Source organism: Coregonus clupeaformis, chromosome 29, assembly GCF_020615455.1.
Source record: "Coregonus clupeaformis isolate EN_2021a chromosome 29, ASM2061545v1, whole genome shotgun sequence".
Taxonomy (NCBI): Eukaryota; Metazoa; Chordata; class Actinopteri; order Salmoniformes; family Salmonidae; genus Coregonus; species Coregonus clupeaformis.
The window spans coordinates 22526252-22544839 of record NC_059220.1 but is presented as its reverse complement, the minus strand read 5'-3'; the positions used below and the strand labels follow the sequence as shown (position 1 = coordinate 22544839).

At 41.3% G+C, this 18588-nt stretch overlaps 2 protein-coding genes across 4 annotated transcripts; one reads left to right on the top strand and one right to left on the bottom strand.

Moving 5' to 3' along the window:
• Positions 1–130: 130 nt before the first annotated feature.
• On the bottom strand, positions 131–12514 carry LOC121544862 (heat shock 70 kDa protein 4L). Of its 2 annotated transcripts, XM_041855075.1 has the most exons (20): positions 12131–12514; positions 10440–10497; positions 10161–10301; positions 9186–9308; positions 8927–9026; positions 6769–6902; positions 6420–6664; positions 6240–6316; positions 5974–6125; positions 5721–5827; positions 5441–5574; positions 4668–4864; positions 4403–4453; positions 3365–3439; positions 3117–3260; positions 2563–2688; positions 2325–2432; positions 1964–2083; positions 1177–1338; positions 131–1056 (listed from the first exon to the last, which is right to left on the bottom strand). In XM_041855075.1, the coding sequence occupies exons 1-20, from the start codon at positions 12235–12237 to the stop codon at positions 874–876; spliced, it is 2544 nt and encodes an 847-aa protein (XP_041711009.1). In that variant the 5' UTR covers positions 12238–12514; the 3' UTR covers positions 131–873. The 2 variants fall into 2 exon arrangements, with proteins under 2 accessions (XP_041711009.1, XP_041711011.1); XM_041855077.1 differs by lacking the exon at positions 4403–4453.
• A 446-nt stretch (positions 12515–12960) lies between these two features.
• On the top strand, positions 12961–18481 carry LOC121544859 (charged multivesicular body protein 3-like). Of its 2 annotated transcripts, none has more exons than XM_041855071.2 (6): positions 12961–13129; positions 14400–14460; positions 15468–15647; positions 16773–16894; positions 17169–17283; positions 17414–18481. In XM_041855071.2, the coding sequence occupies exons 2-6, from the start codon at positions 14433–14435 to the stop codon at positions 17545–17547; spliced, it is 579 nt and encodes a 192-aa protein (XP_041711005.1). In that variant the 5' UTR covers positions 12961–13129; positions 14400–14432; the 3' UTR covers positions 17548–18481. The 2 variants fall into 2 exon arrangements, with proteins under 2 accessions (XP_041711005.1, XP_041711004.1); XM_041855070.2 differs by lacking the exon at positions 12961–13129 and adding an exon at positions 13201–13745.
• The last annotated feature ends 107 nt before the right edge of the window (positions 18482–18588 follow it).

Genomic DNA, 18588 nt, shown 5'->3' with positions numbered 1-18588 from the left:
TCATCTAGTAACTTCACATTTTAGAGTTGCTTTGTAGCATAGTAGTCTTAAATAAGATGACGATACTTTGAATACACATATTTAGCACTTTAGTCAATTACATTTCGATCAATAATGAAATAACACAATATTTGTCTTAAAGACAAAAATAATGCATTTATTACTTGCCGTCTTTAAATCTCATGACTCAAATATGGAAATGCATGAAAACAAGTAAAAGAATAGGCAGCCCATTGCTCTCTTGTCTTGCTACTTTACAGTTTTGGTGCATCACGCGTTGCCATTTCAACACTAGGAATGTATCCTATACACAACTATATGCACTGGCCAGTTTAAATTACTAAAATAATATTTACAGAATCTAGACATACAGACATCTTTTCAAATTAATATATTAAATACAAATATATATCATATGTATTACTGCATACATAGTTTACTAATAGTTTAATCAGCCTTAGCATTTGTTCAGACAGTAATTCTACTTATGTTCCACTACAAGGTTATGTGCAATAAGAGTCACCTTAGAGATCTGCTTGACTTTTGAAATGCAAACACGTATGGTTTGGAAAAACTATTTTTGGGAGAGCCAGCATTGTTTTAATCTATATCTAATCTTACAGTTAATGACTATATAAGGTATTGTCTAACCTCTGAAGGAGGAGCGCACCGTTGTAACATACAAGGGAAAGTCAAAAAAAGATAAAAAGGTAAAAATCAAACAGGGGGACGCTGAATACAAATGCACAAAACAGCCCGCTGACTGGTGGTGGACATGGAAAAATGGTCCCGGCTATACTATGTATGTTTGGGTAGACCTGCTCTGATGGGAGCTAAAGTGATGGCAGCAGAGCTTGTTTGGCAGAGAGGGGCTCAGTCAATTTCCATCTCTCCTGAGGGAGGCTTTGTCTGGTTGCTTCCCTTTGCCTCTCCCTTCCCGTCAGCTCCTTGCCTTGGGCCGTTATGGGCCCCGTTGCTCTTGTAGTTCTCCTCTGACATATCCTCTGCTTTGGGCTTCGGCCGGTTGACCACTGGGTTGCATACTTCATCCAGTTCCTAAAGTATAGGTATAAATGGAAGATAGGAATATGCAGTATTATTAAAACGATAAGTACCTGGTGACGATGTGCCAATAGCATGTCATATGGTTGAATCATACCCACTTATCACACACACCTGTATTTTGGAAATTATGTCTGCTACTTTGACGACTGGGTCCTGGGCAATGGTGAGTTTGCTCTGGGCGTTCATCTTGCTGTTCATCCAGCCCATGCTTTCATTTACACACTTCTCCACACTGCTCATCTCCTCAGCATTCAGATGCTGGTAACGTTCATCCTGAGTGTAGATAGGAAACAACACAATTAGAGATAGCACACCTCTATCTCCTTATGTAAATTACCTAATCTATGCCCTCACAAAATAATTAATTAATCTAAATTTCACAGATCGGTTATTACATATATCCTGGTTTAAACCCAGAGACAGATTCAGTCCTAGAACAGATAGTGTCACAATTGCTCATAAAATTACTATGACATTGACCTAACCAGTTTTGAAAAGTGTGTACAGGCCCCAGAGGACTGATAAAACTAAACAAGTAAAACGGAGTGTACTGAATATGGCAAAGGTAATACAGGGAAAGTAATTAGCACAATCCCAACAGAGCAGTGGTGTAGTAGTTCACAGAGAAAAAGTGGCATTGTAAATGGTCTCAGCATCATTTCAATGCATCTCACACTGAGCTGTAATGACATCACAGAAACCATATTCCCACAGAGAAGCGAAACCATTGGTGGTTCGAATCATAGAAATAGAATGGGTTCAATGTTTCTAAAGTAGGAGAGAACAAGCACGCAAGAGCATGATAATGCCTTTTCTGACATCAGTGCAATCCAAAAAACAAAGAGATCTCAAAGATGCTCAAGGATGAAAGGATGCTGAAAATGATTCCATTTTTTACCTTCTGTTTATAAAGCTCCACAGCCTTCATATAGAGTTGGATCTTCTTGCCCATCTCTTCAAATGCTCTCGGCCTGTCCTCCTGCTCCCTGTGCCTGTCCTGAATGGGCTGGCCAAACCTCTGGAAAAGGACATCAGTCAAATCACATCAGTCAAATCACTCAAAAAAATGCTGAGTCACGTACCTAAACCTTCAAACGGAGGTTAATGTTTTCAAATGGAGATGACACTGTTCACCTAAATGCCCCAAAAACATTTGTTTATTTTTCACGTATCTTGCTCCTGATTTCAGAACTGCCATAATAGCAGACGGTTGCAGGCAGAGGCTGGATATAAGTCCTTTATGCTAAATGAACTCTAACCTTGAGATCTTCCAGCTTGTCCACATAGACCTGTTTGGCTTGGTCCTCTCCCTCCTCATAAAGCCAGTTCTCTGTGTCCTCGAGCATCATTGTCAGACGATTACTGTCCTTTTTGGATGATGAGAAAGGCCAAAACAGGTATTAGCAAACACATTATGTATTGCAAAGACTTGTTCTTTGTTCAATGTGGCAGTATTTATTTATTAGTTGAAAGGAATATGTTCATCTAGGTTCTTACCTCCACAGTGGTGTACTTCTCATAGATGCCACACAGTTTGTCCCGCAGGTCGTACACATATTCCTCCACAGCATTTTTAGCATCATTCCTCTCTTTCTCCAGCTTGTCCTGGACGATCATCTGGCCCTGAAGGACAGAGAGAAAAGGAGGGAGAGACAAAGTGAGGCGCATGTGCTGAGAGCCAAAATCAGCCTTCCGCCTTCTCTAATACGCACTCCCAGGCGGCTCAATGGAATCCAGCCACACAGAAATATAGGACACAGTGAGGTACATCATCTACCACAGTTTTGTAGAAGTGTACAACATAGGTCAAACATGAATGAGACAACTAATGCAGAACTTGCCATTACATTTCCAAAACTGGTTCAGATTATTAACCTTCCTACAGAAACCCCTACTACTAATGTTTTATGTCTTTGAACTAAACAAGGCAGGTAAGTTTGACTTTACAATAAGCTTTCCTCAGGGTCGAAGTCTTTTCCCCTGGGTCGAGTCGACCAGCATTACAATGGGAATATGACTCAGCTGCTGGGGAGGCCCTAAGAGTGACTCACCTCATACTCCACAAAGTCATTGAGGACTCCCCTGTCCAGCTGTCTGATGGTGTTGGCCAGGATGGGAAGGTCAGTGCTTTTCACTTTGACTTTGGGCTTGCTTCCCCCTGCTGCTGGGTCCTGCTTCTCACCAGGGACTCTCTCCTTTGTTGGGAGATTAAACAAATAAATCAGTTCCAACTCTTATATTGGTTCTCAGTGTTTCACAATACATAAAGGTTTAAGTGTAATTATAGTTTCTTATTCACCTTACTGCAGGAGCTGACATCCTCATTCTGCTGGTCCCCCTGGCCTTGACTCTCCTGGTCCACCTGCATTTTAGTCTGAGACAGTAGGACACCCTCACAGCAACATCACCTGAATCTTACAATCAATGCCTGGCTGCTCTACTTACAGTAGCTTTGACTCATGGACCACCTTAGTAGTATAATTAATTATGTTACACCTATGTCTATCTAAACCAGCTTACTTCAAGCTGCACACCCCTCCTGTTAAAGTAACTGTCCAGTGTTTCCAGATTTCTATGACATACAATATGAGTGAAATAGTTTTCCTTCCAAAATATGGTAATTAAGTATGTTAAAAAGCAGCTTTTCTGTGTTGGAATGGTGTGGGAGTACCCCAACAACAGAATGGTGTGGGTGTATACCTGTCATTAAAAATATTCATGTGAGTAGACCACTGTTTGGCCAGCTCATCCTCCTCAGATGACATCATCCTCTATGAGGAAATAGCAAGCATTTTTTAAACGTTCCGTTTGAGATACAAATTTGAGGTGGTGTTTTTGAAGTGTTTCTTCTCCAATTTATGCTTTGGCCACAAATATGCGTCAACAACGTTATTTGGGTATGAGTTAACAGAATATGATTTTCACTGGACAGTTGCTTTATTCTAATAAAAATATCTACTGTTCAAAGATGCCAATTAGAATGTTATGATCTGTATGAGAAACACATTCAAATACACTGACATATTGATAATATCAAAGGAGTGGAGGATGATTTTTTATAGCAGACATAGGTACAGCACAGCTTGTGAAGGATAGCGCTATGAAGATGTGGAAAGTATATTCATCTTAATAGCTATTCCACTGGCTTCATGTATCCTTTGGCGTCACACACTGCCAAGCCTAGTTATACAAACACACCCTCAGGCTCACTGTGATGAACCTTAGTGAGACCAGTGCTCCACAGATGAGACCAGCATTGGACTTCACCTCGCAGAGGGTGAAGTAGAGTATGAAAAGGGATTGGAGTGAGGGCTAACCACACACAGTGACCACAAACCTCCTCCATATAGTTAAAGGTGTCATCTTCAATGAGAGGACAGGGGTGCAGCTTCAGCCAGGAATTGAGAGAAAATGGGCTTGAGTGAAAATAGCCACATAGAGTAAGACATTAAGTCATATCAGTGCTTTAAGTCTTTGACCTAAGACATTCAATTGGGAAGATTAAACAACAGCTTCTTTGCCATGCGCTCTGAAATCTTAAAATAGGGTGAAGTTGCTGATGTGAAATTCAGGTGAATCTTCTCTCCTCCTCTCTCTCTTACCTGGTCCTCTGGCCTTCCTTCATTCTGCACAGTGGGTTCCATGTCCATCTGAACATCCTCTCCTTCACCCTTCTGCTTCTCGATCAGGGAGGCGCTGGAAACACTGAAGATGCCGTGCACATTGACGCGCACTTTGACCTTCACTTTGGAGCTCTCTCCATCAGGCTGTGGCACCACATTCTGCACAGAAAAACTCCCTGAGAAAGCAAGAGAGAAAGGGATGGAGGGAGAGAGATGTTCAAATGCCACACCTGAAATTACACAAACACACTGGAGAATTGACATGCCCATCAGAGACAGGGGCAGGAGGACGAGGTCTGATTAGCTAGTAATTGCACTTCTTCTAAACTGAAATCCCATCTGAGACACCCCCTTATAATGCATACACTCACACACACACACACACAGCTCGGCTCTGTAAAAGACTCCTGTGACTCATAGGGACGCAGTCTTCCATGGGAGATTCAGCCTGAGTCCTAATTACCAGCCAGGTGGGAGACCCCCACTATAGGGTTTAAGTGTTCATCATCAGCCTGGCCACCAAGGAACACTTGCAGATGGCCATTACAGACATATAGGAGCTGAATTCCATAGAGCACACTGCTCTGTCTTGTAAGGGGATCTCAAGGCAGAATAGCGAAGTGACATCCGGGTGTTCCAGCTAAATTTGTTACGTTTAGTGAGACCACCTTCCAATTCCTTGAACAGGTACATCAAAGATGGAAGAAGATCTCTATGAACTGCAGAGGCCTGAGTTGAATAAGCAGGTGTACCTATCCTGATGTCCGGGTAAGGCAGCTCCTGTGGGAGGCTGTAGAATGCTTCCAAGTCAAAGGGCTCCTTCTTGTGGAAGGTGATGACTTTGGAGAAGGGTGCTGCATGGTTCTTACTGTACACCTCACATTCTCTGTAGAACAGACAGTGGTGTTGAATGAGGTCAAGACAAACATAGAGGCAAACACTGAGTTGTAATATCTGCTCATCTTACTACAAACAACACAGTACCTACAGATGCATGTTTCTCTATAGAGCCAGCTGAGTAGGTGCCCTTACCCAACTCCATCTTCTGTGGGGGACTTCCAACGCAGGGTGATGGGAAAGGGAACCACATCAGTGATAGAGAATTCACGCACCTTAAACGCTGGTGACAGAATTGCACACTAAACACACACACATAAACAAACACACACCCAAACAAGGACACAAACACAAACACACAATCACTTTGTTACACACTGAATATTACAGCAAATCATATACAATTGATGGCTGAAGTTTCCATCTCTGTAAGAGGATAGGGGAGTACCTGAAGAGCACAGCCCCGTGCCACAGCCTCATCTGCGTTGAGTGTGGTGCTAACATCTTTGCCAAAGAACTTGGAGATCCTCTCTTTAATGGAAGGGATCCTGGTGGCTCCTCCTACCACCTCCACTGCATAGATCTCATCCCGGCTCAGCTCTGACACAAAACACACACACACAGAGAGGATCAAATAATACATGTTCTGGTTACTGTTGAATTATATTGTACTGTCACCACTAAATCAAATTCGATTTGATAAAAATGACATACTTGATTGTTCCATAACTGCTTTCAATGGTGCCTCTACTCTCATCAGAAATGGTGCACAAAGTTCTTCAAACTGGACTCTGAAAATTAAAAGGAAGGGGGAAAGTGGAATTATCATTAATGCATATAAATCTCTAAGACTATAGGAAGCTAAACGAAGGAGTCACAAATCCATATGTGTACCTGTTCATCTTGCCTGTCACATCAATGTCATTCATGAAGCACTCGATGTTAATGGGAAGGTCAGAGCAGTTGGCGCTCATCAACTTCTTCAGTTTCTCACATTCCTGAGACAGCCGCAGAATAGCCCTGGGGTTCTCCCTCACGTTCAGCTTGTACCTTGCCTTGAACTCCTCACAGAAGTGATCCACAAGTGCCTCATCAAAGTTACGCCCACCAAGGTAGGGGTCAAAGGCTGTGGCCAGGACCTGGTTAATTGACCAGACAGTTTGGGGTTAAATATGGAAGAAATAATGAAAAAGACAGGTGAAAAATAGTGAGAGACTTCAGTACTTTAGGAAGAAAAACCCACCTTGAGTTTGCCTTTGTTGAAGGCTGATATGGAGACCTGAAATGATGAATGTCCAAGGTCCACGAACACCACATTGCGTGGCTTCTCCTCTGGGGTGGGCAGGTCCTGCTTGTAGATCCCATAGGCCAGGGCCACTGCCATTTAGAAACAACAATATGAGACAGACACTCTAATGAATAACACTACACTACACCACTGCATGAATAAGAGCATCTTAGTGGATGGAAATGAATAAGTAATGTACACTACCAGTCAAAAGTTTGGACACACCTTCTCTTTCAAGGGTTTTTCTTTAGTTTTACTATTTTTTACATTGTAGAATAATAGTGAATACATCAAAACTATGAAATATTACATATGGAATCATGTAGTAAACAAAAACGTGTTAAACAAATCAAAATATATTTTATATTTGAGATTCTTCAAAGTAGCCACCCTTTGCCTTGATGACAGCTTTCCACACTCTTGGTATTCCCTCAACCAGCTTCACCTGGAATGCTTTTACAACAGTCTTGAAGGAGTTCCCACATATGCTGAGCACTTGTTGGCTGCATTTCCTTCACTCTGCAGTCCGACTCATCCCAAACAATCTCAATTGGGTTGAGGTCGGGGGATTGTGGAGGCCAGGTCATCTGATGCAGCACTCCATCACTCTCCTTCTTGGTCAAATAGCCCTTACACAGCCTGGAGGTGTGTTGGGTCATTGTCCTGTTGAAAAACAAATGATAGTCCCACTGACCCCAAACCAGATGGGATGGCATATAGAATGCTGTGGTAGCCATGCTGGTTAAGTGTGCCTTGAATTCTAAATACATCACAGACAGTGTCACCAGCAAAGCACCCCCACACCACAACACCTCCTCCTCCATGCTTTACAGTGGGAAATACACATGCGGAGATCATCCGTTCACCCACACCGCGTCTCACAAAGACACAGCGGTTGGAACCAAAAATCTCAAATTTGGACTCGAGACCAAGGGACACATTTCCACCGGTCTAATGTCCATTGCTTGTGTTTCTTGGCCCAAGCAGGTCTCTTCTTCTAATTGGTGTCCTTTAGTAGTGGTTTCTTTGCAGCAATTCGGCCATGAAGGCCTGATTCACACAGTCCCCTCTGAACAGTTGATGTTGAGATGTGTCTGTTACTTGAACTCCGTGAAGCATTTATTTGGGCTGCAATTTCTGAGGCTGGTAACTGTAATGAACTTATCCTCTGCAGCAGAGGTAACTCTGGGTATTTGATTCCTGTCGCGGTCCTCATGAGAGCCAGTTTCATCATAGCGCTTGATGTTTTTTGCGACTGCACTTGAAGAAACTTTCAAAGTTCTTGACATTTTCCGGATTGACTGACCTTCATGTCTTAAAGTAATAATGGACTGTCATTTCTCTTTGCTTATTTGAGCTGTTCTTGCCAAAGTATGGACTTGGTCTTTTACAAAATAGGCCTATCTTCTGTATACCCCCCCTACCTTGTCACAACACAACTGATTGGCTCAAACGCATTAAGGAAATAAATTCCACAAATTAACTTTTAACAAGGCACACCTGTTAATTGAAATGCATTCCAGGTGACTACCTCATGAAGCTGGTTGAGAGAATGCCAAGAGTGTGCAAAGCTGTCATCAAGGCAAAGGGTGGCTATTTGAAGAATCTCAAATATAAAATATATTTTGATTTGTTTAACACTTTTGTGGTTACTACGTGATTCCATATGTGTTATTTCATAGTTTTGATGTCTTCACTACTATTCTACAATGTAGAAAATAGTAAAAAATAAAGAAAAACCCTGGAATTAGTAGGTGTGTCCAAACTTTTGACTGGTACTGTATGTGTTATAAAGTCATTTTGGTACCCTAAACCTAATATCACATAATATGATTATATGTTTGTGCAGCTTATAGGCCTACACATTGCTCCTACAAGGGCCTTTTCAAGTGCCCTCTGTGAATATCAGTGCCTGCTGATTACAGGTGAGAAAACAAAGACTTGCAAAACTGCAGTCTCTAGGGAACCCCAGCCTATTTTGGGATAATCATATTCCCTAATCAAATAAAGTTGTTGGTAGAAATACAAAATGTGTTATGAAACAATTAAATACACATTAATGCTTTAGACAACTAGAATCAATAAATCTAAAGACCGTGTGGGGATCACTGACCTGCTGTGGTGTCATTGATCAAACGCAGACAGTTCAACCCTGCAATTTGGGTGGCGTCCATCACAGACCTCCTCTCTGCATCGGTGAAAAAACTTGGGACCTATGAAACAAAACTCTTGTTAGAAAATAATAAACTTATAATGGGATGGGAAAATTACTATGGTTAGTTTCATGGTATATTCACATGTGCAGTAGCTATATTGTTATTATGTTGACTATTTTCATTTGCAGTGTATTGCAATATATTGTTGTCACTCACAGAGATCACACAGTCCACAACTGGCTTCTTGAGGGCACTCTCTGAAGTTTCCTTCAGCTTGGTCAGCAGCATTGCTGTTACCTGCTCAATTGTGAACACTTTGTCCTCATCCAGGTAACGCACCTATGAATGGGACACAGTTTTAATTTAGATCATTTAGAACAGTGGTTTCCAAACTGTGGGGTCGGCAGGGGGGTGGGGGCCCCCAAAAAATAAAAAAATAAGGAACTCAGTCTGGCTTTCAACTTACTCTTGAAAGTTGTAATAATAGAATTCACAAGGTGCAATTTCGAAATTGGGTAGTGCATCATCAGTTTTCCTCTTGTCATGTCAGTCATTGCATACCTTAGAGTGCTATTTATAACTTCTCAGAAATGTACAGATCAACTAGCCCATGTCAGCTAATGTTTCTTAGCTAGCTTTTTTAGTCCATAGATTTTATGGTGATGTTTGAGTCACTCAATATCCCATGAATACACATTAGACATGGCAAAATGTATAGAACTGTAAGCAGCTTTAAAACTACAATATTTTCTCTGCCCCCCTCCCCCCCCCCCCATTACAAAATGTGTAGAATTGTAGGAAATAAGCTTTATACCTCCTAAATGTTCTCTACACCAACAAGAGGGGTGTGAACAGTTTGTGTCATGAACAGTGCTTGTGCCCATAGAAATAGATGTGGCGCGCAGGGGGGAGCGAGATGTTCCCCAGTGCTGTAAGGGGGTCCTGAGTGAAAAAGTTTGGGAACCCCTGATGTAGACAATAACAAAACCAGCTGATGGTGATGGTGTCAGTGCTGGTTAAAAAATATGGTTTGGAGGTCAAATACAGTGGAAAATACAAACAACTGAGCAATATAATAATGGTACTGTACATAGTGACAATGGACCATGGGGTGATGGAGCTAAAGAGAACACAATAGAAATGGAGTGCAGTGAAAAGGGAACAGAGTGGAAATGTGTACAGTGGTCTTACCTTGATTCCAGTGTTGCCATTGGCCAGCTTGTGCAAGCTGTAAGGCAACTTGGGTTTCTCCCCCTGGACATATGGGTCATCGAACGCTCTGCCATGGAACTTCTTGAAGCCATGGACTGTGTTTTTGAAGTTTGTTATAATCTGAAATAAAACTGGGTTATTTACTCACATGTGATTTGATCCTGACCAATTTAATAATTTCCCAAAAAGTATTTATCTGGAAAATTACATTTGCACAAAACTAGCACTATAAAATCTATTCTCATTTGATTCTCTTACTTGACCCTTGGCTGCATTTCCAATGGTGCGGTTTTTGGAGGCCAGAGACACCCAAGCCCTGGGGAACCAAAACAAATAAATACATAAAAAATATACTATAGTCCTAGTGGTTAATGGTAGGCTACAAGATAGATTGACATAGAAAGAAGAATACCAGTTTAGAATGATGGAGGTTGAAAATCTGCAGATTATTAAGTGAATTTCACAAGGGAGTCTGTAAAGTACTACGAATTAGGGCAGTAAGACAGAACAGTTCACCTTCAAATATTTAAAATAGTAGCCTGTTCTCTGGGCAACTGAACGAGTAGAGCAGAGACTGTGCATAAAGTAGAGAATCCTGCACATGCGCAGAAGCTTCAGACCTTTTCGGGAAGAAGATTCCGATGAATTCGTACTCATTTATAATATCACTTTTTAAACTAATTTTACTGACACACTTCCGGCATCAGCTCATTGTGTTGCTGACAAAGAGTGATCCAGGTTCCTTGAATGAAAATATCAATTCCATCAACTGGCATCAAAGGTCTCGCTCTCCTCCACCTCCCCCTCTTCCCTCTCCTCCTCCTCATCAAATACATTTTAAGAGTTCTGGCATTGCAATGCTATGTTATGTTTGGGGTTATTCACAATTGGCAATGTGAGCATGGACTATGCATAGAAAAAGATGCCTGCAGTTGCTCTGATGTCAATTTAGTTATTTGCAAGAGCAGGCTGTAATAAAACCCAGGTCATTACATTCCCTCTCACTCAGAGTATTGGTGCACCTTGCACAGTGGCCTGTTAGGTGGAGCAGGGGTAGTCTTGCAGTTTTGAGAGGAATTGGTGTCAACTAAACTTGGTGTCTGATTTGATGTGCTTTAGGCCATAAGGCCCCATGTGAATACCCATGTTTTCAGTCACCTCTTCCAATGTCATTACGTGTGTATGATAGTCACATTCACATAGGCTACAGTAGGCTTACAAGCAGCCCATCTATAGCCTATATTGAGCTTTGTTCAAATTATTCTGTCCACATGGGATTTTGTCATACTCTTATGTCTGAGAGCAAGAATGTACAACAGCAGTCAAGTCCCACCAAATGCAATGATGTTCGCAAGAAATAAAATGCGATATTGCCTACATTTTGTTGACACTCATTGCATGGGCCTGCCTTGAAAAAAGGACAACACAACATATCTTATTTGAAAAATAGAGTAATGTAGACATATTCATAAAAAAAAACGATATGACATGAGATATAGAAAAAAATCAACAACATTTCCATACTGAACAATTTGGCCATATTTGGGCGTAGGCTATCACCAAGCCTTAAAAATCATGTTTCAGAACAGGATAGGATAGAAAAGTGTAAGATAAGACCAAAAAGGCCACATACGTATACTGCTGCAATTATTAAGAGAGGCCATTAGGTAAATGAACATGTAACAAAGACTTATGAGAATGGAGACGACGTTATAACGTTGTAATACGCAAAACTGAAAATAGACCAATCAATAGGCTACGCATGTACATTGAAGAAAAAATACTTTCCAATGTAATGTCATCCTCCAATGTAAGATATTCATAATTACACATGAAACATTCATCGTGGGAGCATTTGATCACTACGCCATCAGGTAGGCTACAGCGCGCATCCCAGTCGCAAACATTGCGCACAGTCCCATTCTATATAGTGTCAATGGTATACTTACGGTGTACATCTGTCGCTGTATTCATTGGCAATGGTTTCAATGCCGCCGCTTCTGGCAACAGCGATGTAACAATTTTGGAAACCCACATCAATACCTACTACTGACATAATGAGTGTAGCTGTTAGTTTGCGCTAATCTACGTAACGACTGACACTTGACACCTTTCCGATGAGAAAAATTAAATACTCCACTATGCGAGACTGTAGGCTATTTGAAATTATGCCTTTCGTTTTTAGCATAAATTTGAGAGTTAGTTTACACAGTGCTTACTGAATTACTAGCTGTTATGTAAGGCAAACTGTTTATAGCCAACTCATTCAACCTAATCCCAGTGAGCCAGGACGTCCACAGGATTCTCTCAGCCTCTATATGGCTACAGTTCCATCCGGCAATCCAAGCAAACATGCGCAATTGTAAAGAGCAGTCTGGAATGCCTTTAAAACCCGCCCTCTGCTATCTGTTATTGGTTACAAGTCACCAAAGGTGTATTTGATTGGTGCGACAGACCATATGAGAGAAAAATCTAGAAGTCCTTGAAAGGGAACCTGCCTTTACGTCATGAGTGACAGTGTAGGGCATGGTCTGCTAGTGTAGGGACAAGTGGATTTGCCATGAGAAGCAATCCTACCATCAGGCAAAATGCAATAAAAACAACAAAAGTTCTATTGACCTCTGTAATACCCTTTTTTGCAGACCACCTTCCTAATATTGACACTCCATATACAAAGGGATCACAGGCCTAGTGTCATGTCATCATGATACAGATATGTAAGCCTAGGCATGCCTCAATGTTGATACATACCAAAGTATTATGAAGAGGCTGTAAACGAATCACAACGCTCAAGAACACTACTGTACTGGAATTGAACAGGTGCAGCTCAATGTATGAAGCTGATACCAAAGAGTCAGAGTGCAGTATTTACAAAGATCTTCAATATTTTCCTTTATTTATAGCCTACAATTCTAGGTTTCAGGGGACCTAACCACAATACAACACAGGTGAGCTGAATCTTCACTCATATGACCTACCTGGATTCAGCGCTGTTCAGCGGCCATGGTGCTGAATCTGTGATCAGTCCTTTGTTTTAGCTCACGCTCATCGTGTAGCTAGCTGTCCATGGTGCTGAACGTTTATGAGCCGTGTAGACATTCCCGCAGGCTAGTTATTAGGCTATATGTGTTCCTGCGGCTTCTACAATTTAAGTGGCAACCAGGTAGCCTACCACTGTGTTGGATCCAAAACACATTACATCTGCTAGGCCTATCTCTGATGTCATGCTTTGGGTCTATTGGTTGAAGTATATTGACGACCTTATCATTTGGAAATATTGATTAAGTTTGATCCATTTGAGCATTATTTTGCATTTAGCACTACATAGTTTCAGTCATTTAGATTCAAGGAAAAAAGACAGGAAAATAAGGTTGCGTTTACGTGTTGGAACGTGGCCTAGGAGGCGAAGTGGCGTAGCTTGGAATCAGGAAGTGATTGAAGGTGTATGCCAATGTTTCTGTGGTTTTCTGTATTATTATCAGCTTAGCTAGGTTAGCTAACGTTTACGTTGTAATCAAAATGGGACTGTTCGGGAAAACACACGATAAACCACCGAAAGACCTGGTAAGTAAAGGCTTCTGGTGAGGGGCGACGAGCTTGCCTAGTTGAGGACAGCTAGCCAAACGATGCATTCGAAGCTAGCTAGCTCTGTTAATTTATGGTATGGCGACGGTGTTGCGTTTATTGAATAACTCTCCTCAGTCGTATTTCAACTTGAATGAAATAACGTTGTGTTTTAAAGTAGCTAATGTAACGTTAGCTAGCTAGATAACGTTTACGAAGGCAGTTAACGTTACGAGCTGGCTACCTAACATTAGCCAATTTACGTTAGCTAGCCAACTGTTGCTGAGCTAGCTGGCTAACGTTAGCATTTCAGTTTGATTGTTAGCTAGCTAACTTGCTAACTAAGTGCTTGCTTGTGCTTGCTACTTGTATTGAAAGAATGTGTAGCGTATCTTTACAAACTTTATTCCCGAAAATGCTATGGCTAGCTACTCAGATAACGTTAAAGTACATGCTAGCAGCAGGTAGCAGTCAGCACCATCCTCGGATGTTAACAAACCAACAATCTAAAGTACATTTTCAGGGTTCTGTCTCAAATGTACTGTGTTTACACGACATTTCGTTTAAGCTTGACAGTGAATAACACACGTCTGATTAATGTCATATTTTACTATTTTTTTGTTTAAGCTTAATTCACTTTTCTATCATTTTAAGGTAAATGAATGGTCGCTCAAAATCAGGAAGGAGATGAGAGTGATTGACAGACAAATTCGAGGTGAGAAGAAGAGCTTCAAGTCTATTTTATGTGAGGTCCAGTGCAACTTTGCTTTGTTACTCTAAGAATGTCAGAGAGCAAATCATTTTCAATACACTATAACAATATAAACACAAAGTAGGGTGTCCAATCAAAATCTCATATTTTGACCAATGGATAAAATACTATGTTAGATATGTGTAGATAATCCTCTAAGTAAACCAATGGGCCAAACCTCATGTCTCTATCATAATCCGTTCAAAAGTTATTGGAGTTTTTACCCTTGTTGGATGGCCAAAATTAGGGTGACTAAATCAACTGAGGCCAGAGAATAAAAAAAGTAAAAGTGCACAGCTTCGAGTCAGTTATAGGCTGGATGCTGTGCAAGAATGAAGGCTCACTTTCCAGTTGAACTCGTCATCTTTCTTCTCAAATCCGCAGGACATAAAACATATAGAGGTAAGATAGATATCGATTTTGAGACAAGACGTGTAGTATTTTCAGATTTTAGTATACACTTTTCATATTCATGCAAAATTCCTGTTATTTTTCAAAGATTTATCACCAAAAAATGTATATCTCTGTGAAATATCAACGGAACAATGAGCGTACCGCAAGCTTTTTATTTCATGAAAAGTTTCAAAGCCTTTTACATTTAATTCAGCTCGTGTCATGCTACTTTTTCTTTTTGCGACCCAAGGAAATGACTTTGAAGAACATGTAAAATCCTCAAAAGTTTCTGCGAGAAAGCTGTACCGCTCTGTCAACAGTTTTTGGGTATACTGTTAATGAAATGTTAGAGAAAGACCCCACTGAACGATTCCGAACATGAATTTTGTCTTGGTAAAATGTATTTTATAACATAAGGAAGTGAAATTTCATCACCAAAGCGTGTTTACACCCGCAGAGTGGGTGGACAACCTACACAAATGAAAGCTGCTGTCAAACTTCTGTCATAATGTTATACATTACAGTATGTTATATTACATTATTTAGCAGTTTCTCATTGTTCCTCTCTTGTATCTCAGACATTCAGAGGGAGGAGGAGAAGGTAAAGAGATCCATTAAAGATGCTGCTAAAAAGGGACACAGGGACGTGTGTGTGGTTCTTGCAAAAGAGATGATCCAGTCGAAGCGTGCAGTCAGCAAACTTTATGCCTCCAAAGCCCAAATGAACTCTGTACTACTCAGCATGAAGAACCAGCTTTGTGAGTGTTAAAGAAACTACTGATGTAGCGCCACCTGATACAATATACACTATATATACAAATGTATGTGGACACCCCTTCAAATTAGTGAATTTGGCTATTTCAGCCACACCCGTTGCTGACTGGTGTATAAAATGGAGCACACAGCCATGCAATCTCCATAGGAAAAAACATTGGCAGTAGAATGGCTGTACTGAAGAGCTCAGTGACTTTCAACGTGGCACCGTCATAGGATGCCACCTTTCCAACAAGTCAGTTCGTCACATTTCTGCCCTGCTAGAGCTGCCCCGGTGACCATCTGGCAGTCCGACGGACGAATCTGGGTTTGGCAGATGCCAGGAGAACACTACCTTCCCGAATGCATAGTGCCAACTGTAAAGTTTGGTGGAGGAGGAATAATGGTCTGGGGCTGTTTTTCATGGTTTGGGCTAGGCCCCTTAGTTCCAGTGAAGGGAAATCTTAACGCTACAGCATACAATGACATTCTAGACGATTCTGTGCTTCCAACTTTGTGGCAACAGTTTGGGGAAGGCCCTTTCCTGTTTCAGCATGACAATGCCACTGTGCACAAAGCGAGGTCCATACAGAAATGGTTTGTCGAGATCGGTGTGGAAGAACTTGACTGGCCTGCACAGAGCCCTAACCTCAACCCCATCGAACACCTTTGGGATGAATTGGAATGCCGACAGCGAGCCAGGCCTAATCGGCCAACATCAGTGCCCGACCTCACTAATGCTCTTGTGGCTGAATGGAAGCAAGTCCCCGCAGCAATGTTCCAACATCTTGTGGAAAGCCTTCCCAGAAGAGTGGAGGCTGTTATAGCAACAAAGGTGGGACCAACTCCATATTAATGCCCATGATTTTGTAATGAGAGTTCGACGAGCAGGTGTCCACATACTTCTGGCCATGTAGTGTGTCTTGAAAATACCCAGCATAAGTTCAGTTGATGATAAATTAATAGAAATGCTTTGTAACTCTGGAAGCTAGTAGGATCCTGAGTTTTATCTGGTCAAGCCAAGTGGTCAGGCCAAGTTATGTCTGTAATATGAATATGTACTGTACATGTCATATGCTACATATCACAATCGGAAGGGGTTGTGTGTGACTCTGCTGTTATTTTTCCAGCTGTATTGCGTGTAGCTGGGGCCCTTCAGAAGAGCACAGAGGTCATGAAAGCCATGCAGAGCTTAGTAAAGATCCCAGAGATCCAGGGCACCATGAGGGAGCTGTCTAAGGAGATGATGAAGGTCAGTCGCATATCTGCTGACTCATTGTGGCCACTTTGTGACTGTTGGGAACATAAGTCTAGCACTACTTGTGTCCGTTTCTCTATTTGTGTAGCTGTCTCTAGAGAGACTCAGGGAAGCCATCCAGTTTTTTTAACCACTGCTACAATACGAAGCTACAAACATACAATACTATGCACTATGTTTGAATTTATATTGAAGAAAAACCATGTTTAGATTAGTAAATACTGTTTGAGTATTGATATAACTTGTTTGTGTCGTGTGTGTCCCACAGGCTGGTATCATAGAGGAGATGCTGGAGGATACCTTTGAAAGCATGGAGGATGACGATGAGATGGAGGAGGCAGCAGAGGCGGAAGTTGATAAGATCCTCTTTGAGATCACAGCAGGTAAAGATAGTCCCTTGGTAATCAAACTTGTCTCAAAAAGTTGTTTGGGGCTGTAAATTATCGCCTGCCTGGCGGGGGTAAAAAATACAATATTGTACATGCTGACCCCTGGTGGTTTGTTCCATATCAGGTGCCCTTGGCAAAGCACCCAGCAAAGTCACCGACGCCTTGCCTGAAATGGAGCCTCCTGCCGCAGCCGCAGAGGATGATTCGGAGGAGGACATTGAGGAGATGCATTCTAGACTGGCAGCCTTAAGGAGCTAAGATTGACCTCTTGACCTCTTTCTGTCCCCTTAAAGCCCTTTTGCCTGCCCAAGGATGTACAAGGTCAATTTTGATGTACGGTTTACCTAGTCTCTTCTCAACTACATTTTGTCTCTTTCTTTCACATTATTATTTTGGGCTGAGAACTTTTCAATGCTTAGGGCTAAATAACACATCAGATCTGTTCTTATGAAAGGGGGATTTTATGATTTTACACAAACTGGGGAAGCCCAGAAATCACTCGATGTGTGGTGTGACATAAAAAAAAAAATTCATACTGGCCCCCCATGGGAATCGAACCCACAACCCTGGCGTTGCAAACACCATGCTCTACCAACTGAGCTACAGTGGGCTCTCATGATAGCTGAAAATAAGAAGGACCCATCCGTATCTAAAGAGCTGAGTGTGGTCTGATTCTTTTGGTCTTGTATTTGGGGAAGTCGAGGCTCCTCCAATTGGGTGGATTAGAGACTTTTACTCTGAGCCGGTCACTGACATATCTAATCTGTAATGGAAACGTCTTGCTCTACATTGAGAAATTAAATGAGTGACTCATCACATTTAAGTGTTCATGAAACTTTAATCCATGAAGTTCATGAAACTTTAATCCATCACTACTCTGATCTAGTTCCAAATTTGATACAATATATTACATTTTATACAATATATTTCATTCACTTTCAGCACCTGAAACACTAGAACTGAATAGTGAACTTCTTTTGGTAGTTTGTCTCTGTATAGTACATATGTATCTATATTATGTTGTCTTATATAAAGTTGTTTGGAGGGATAAAGAATGCACGCAAAATGGTCTAACAGATTTTTTACATTGAGATCCAGCTTCTTTAACTGTATATTGTTGGCCTCAAAAGTCCTAATAATTTGTTGTGCTTATTCAGTAAAAAATAAAAAATGATTTGTTAGTTTAGTTTCAGACCCTGTGTGTTATGGGATGTTTTTTTCTGTGCACACTTTTGTTTTTTTATGTGTGCAGGAAATTAACATAATTAATTTTACTGTTGTCTGGCCTCTCCATAATTG

Bases quoted from the DNA above. Each gene is read 5' to 3' on its own strand.
- LOC121544862 (XM_041855075.1), bottom strand. From the start codon at position 12,237: ATGTCAGTAGTAGGTATTGATGTGGGTTTCCAAAATTGTTACATCGCT. The intron at 9,027-9,185 runs GTGAGTGACAAC...TTTGTTTCATAG, and splicing joins TTGTGGACTGTGTGATCTCT to GTCCCAAGTTTTTTCACCGA. The intron at 6,665-6,768 runs GTGGGTTTTTCT...TCAATTAACCAG, and splicing joins TCAACAAAGGCAAACTCAAG to GTCCTGGCCACAGCCTTTGA.
- LOC121544859 (XM_041855070.2), top strand. From the start codon at position 13,701: ATGGGACTGTTCGGGAAAACACACGATAAACCACCGAAAGACCTG. The intron at 16,895-17,168 runs GTCAGTCGCATA...TGTGTCCCACAG, and splicing joins TGTCTAAGGAGATGATGAAG to GCTGGTATCATAGAGGAGAT. The intron at 17,284-17,413 runs GTAAAGATAGTC...GTTCCATATCAG, and splicing joins CCTCTTTGAGATCACAGCAG to GTGCCCTTGGCAAAGCACCC.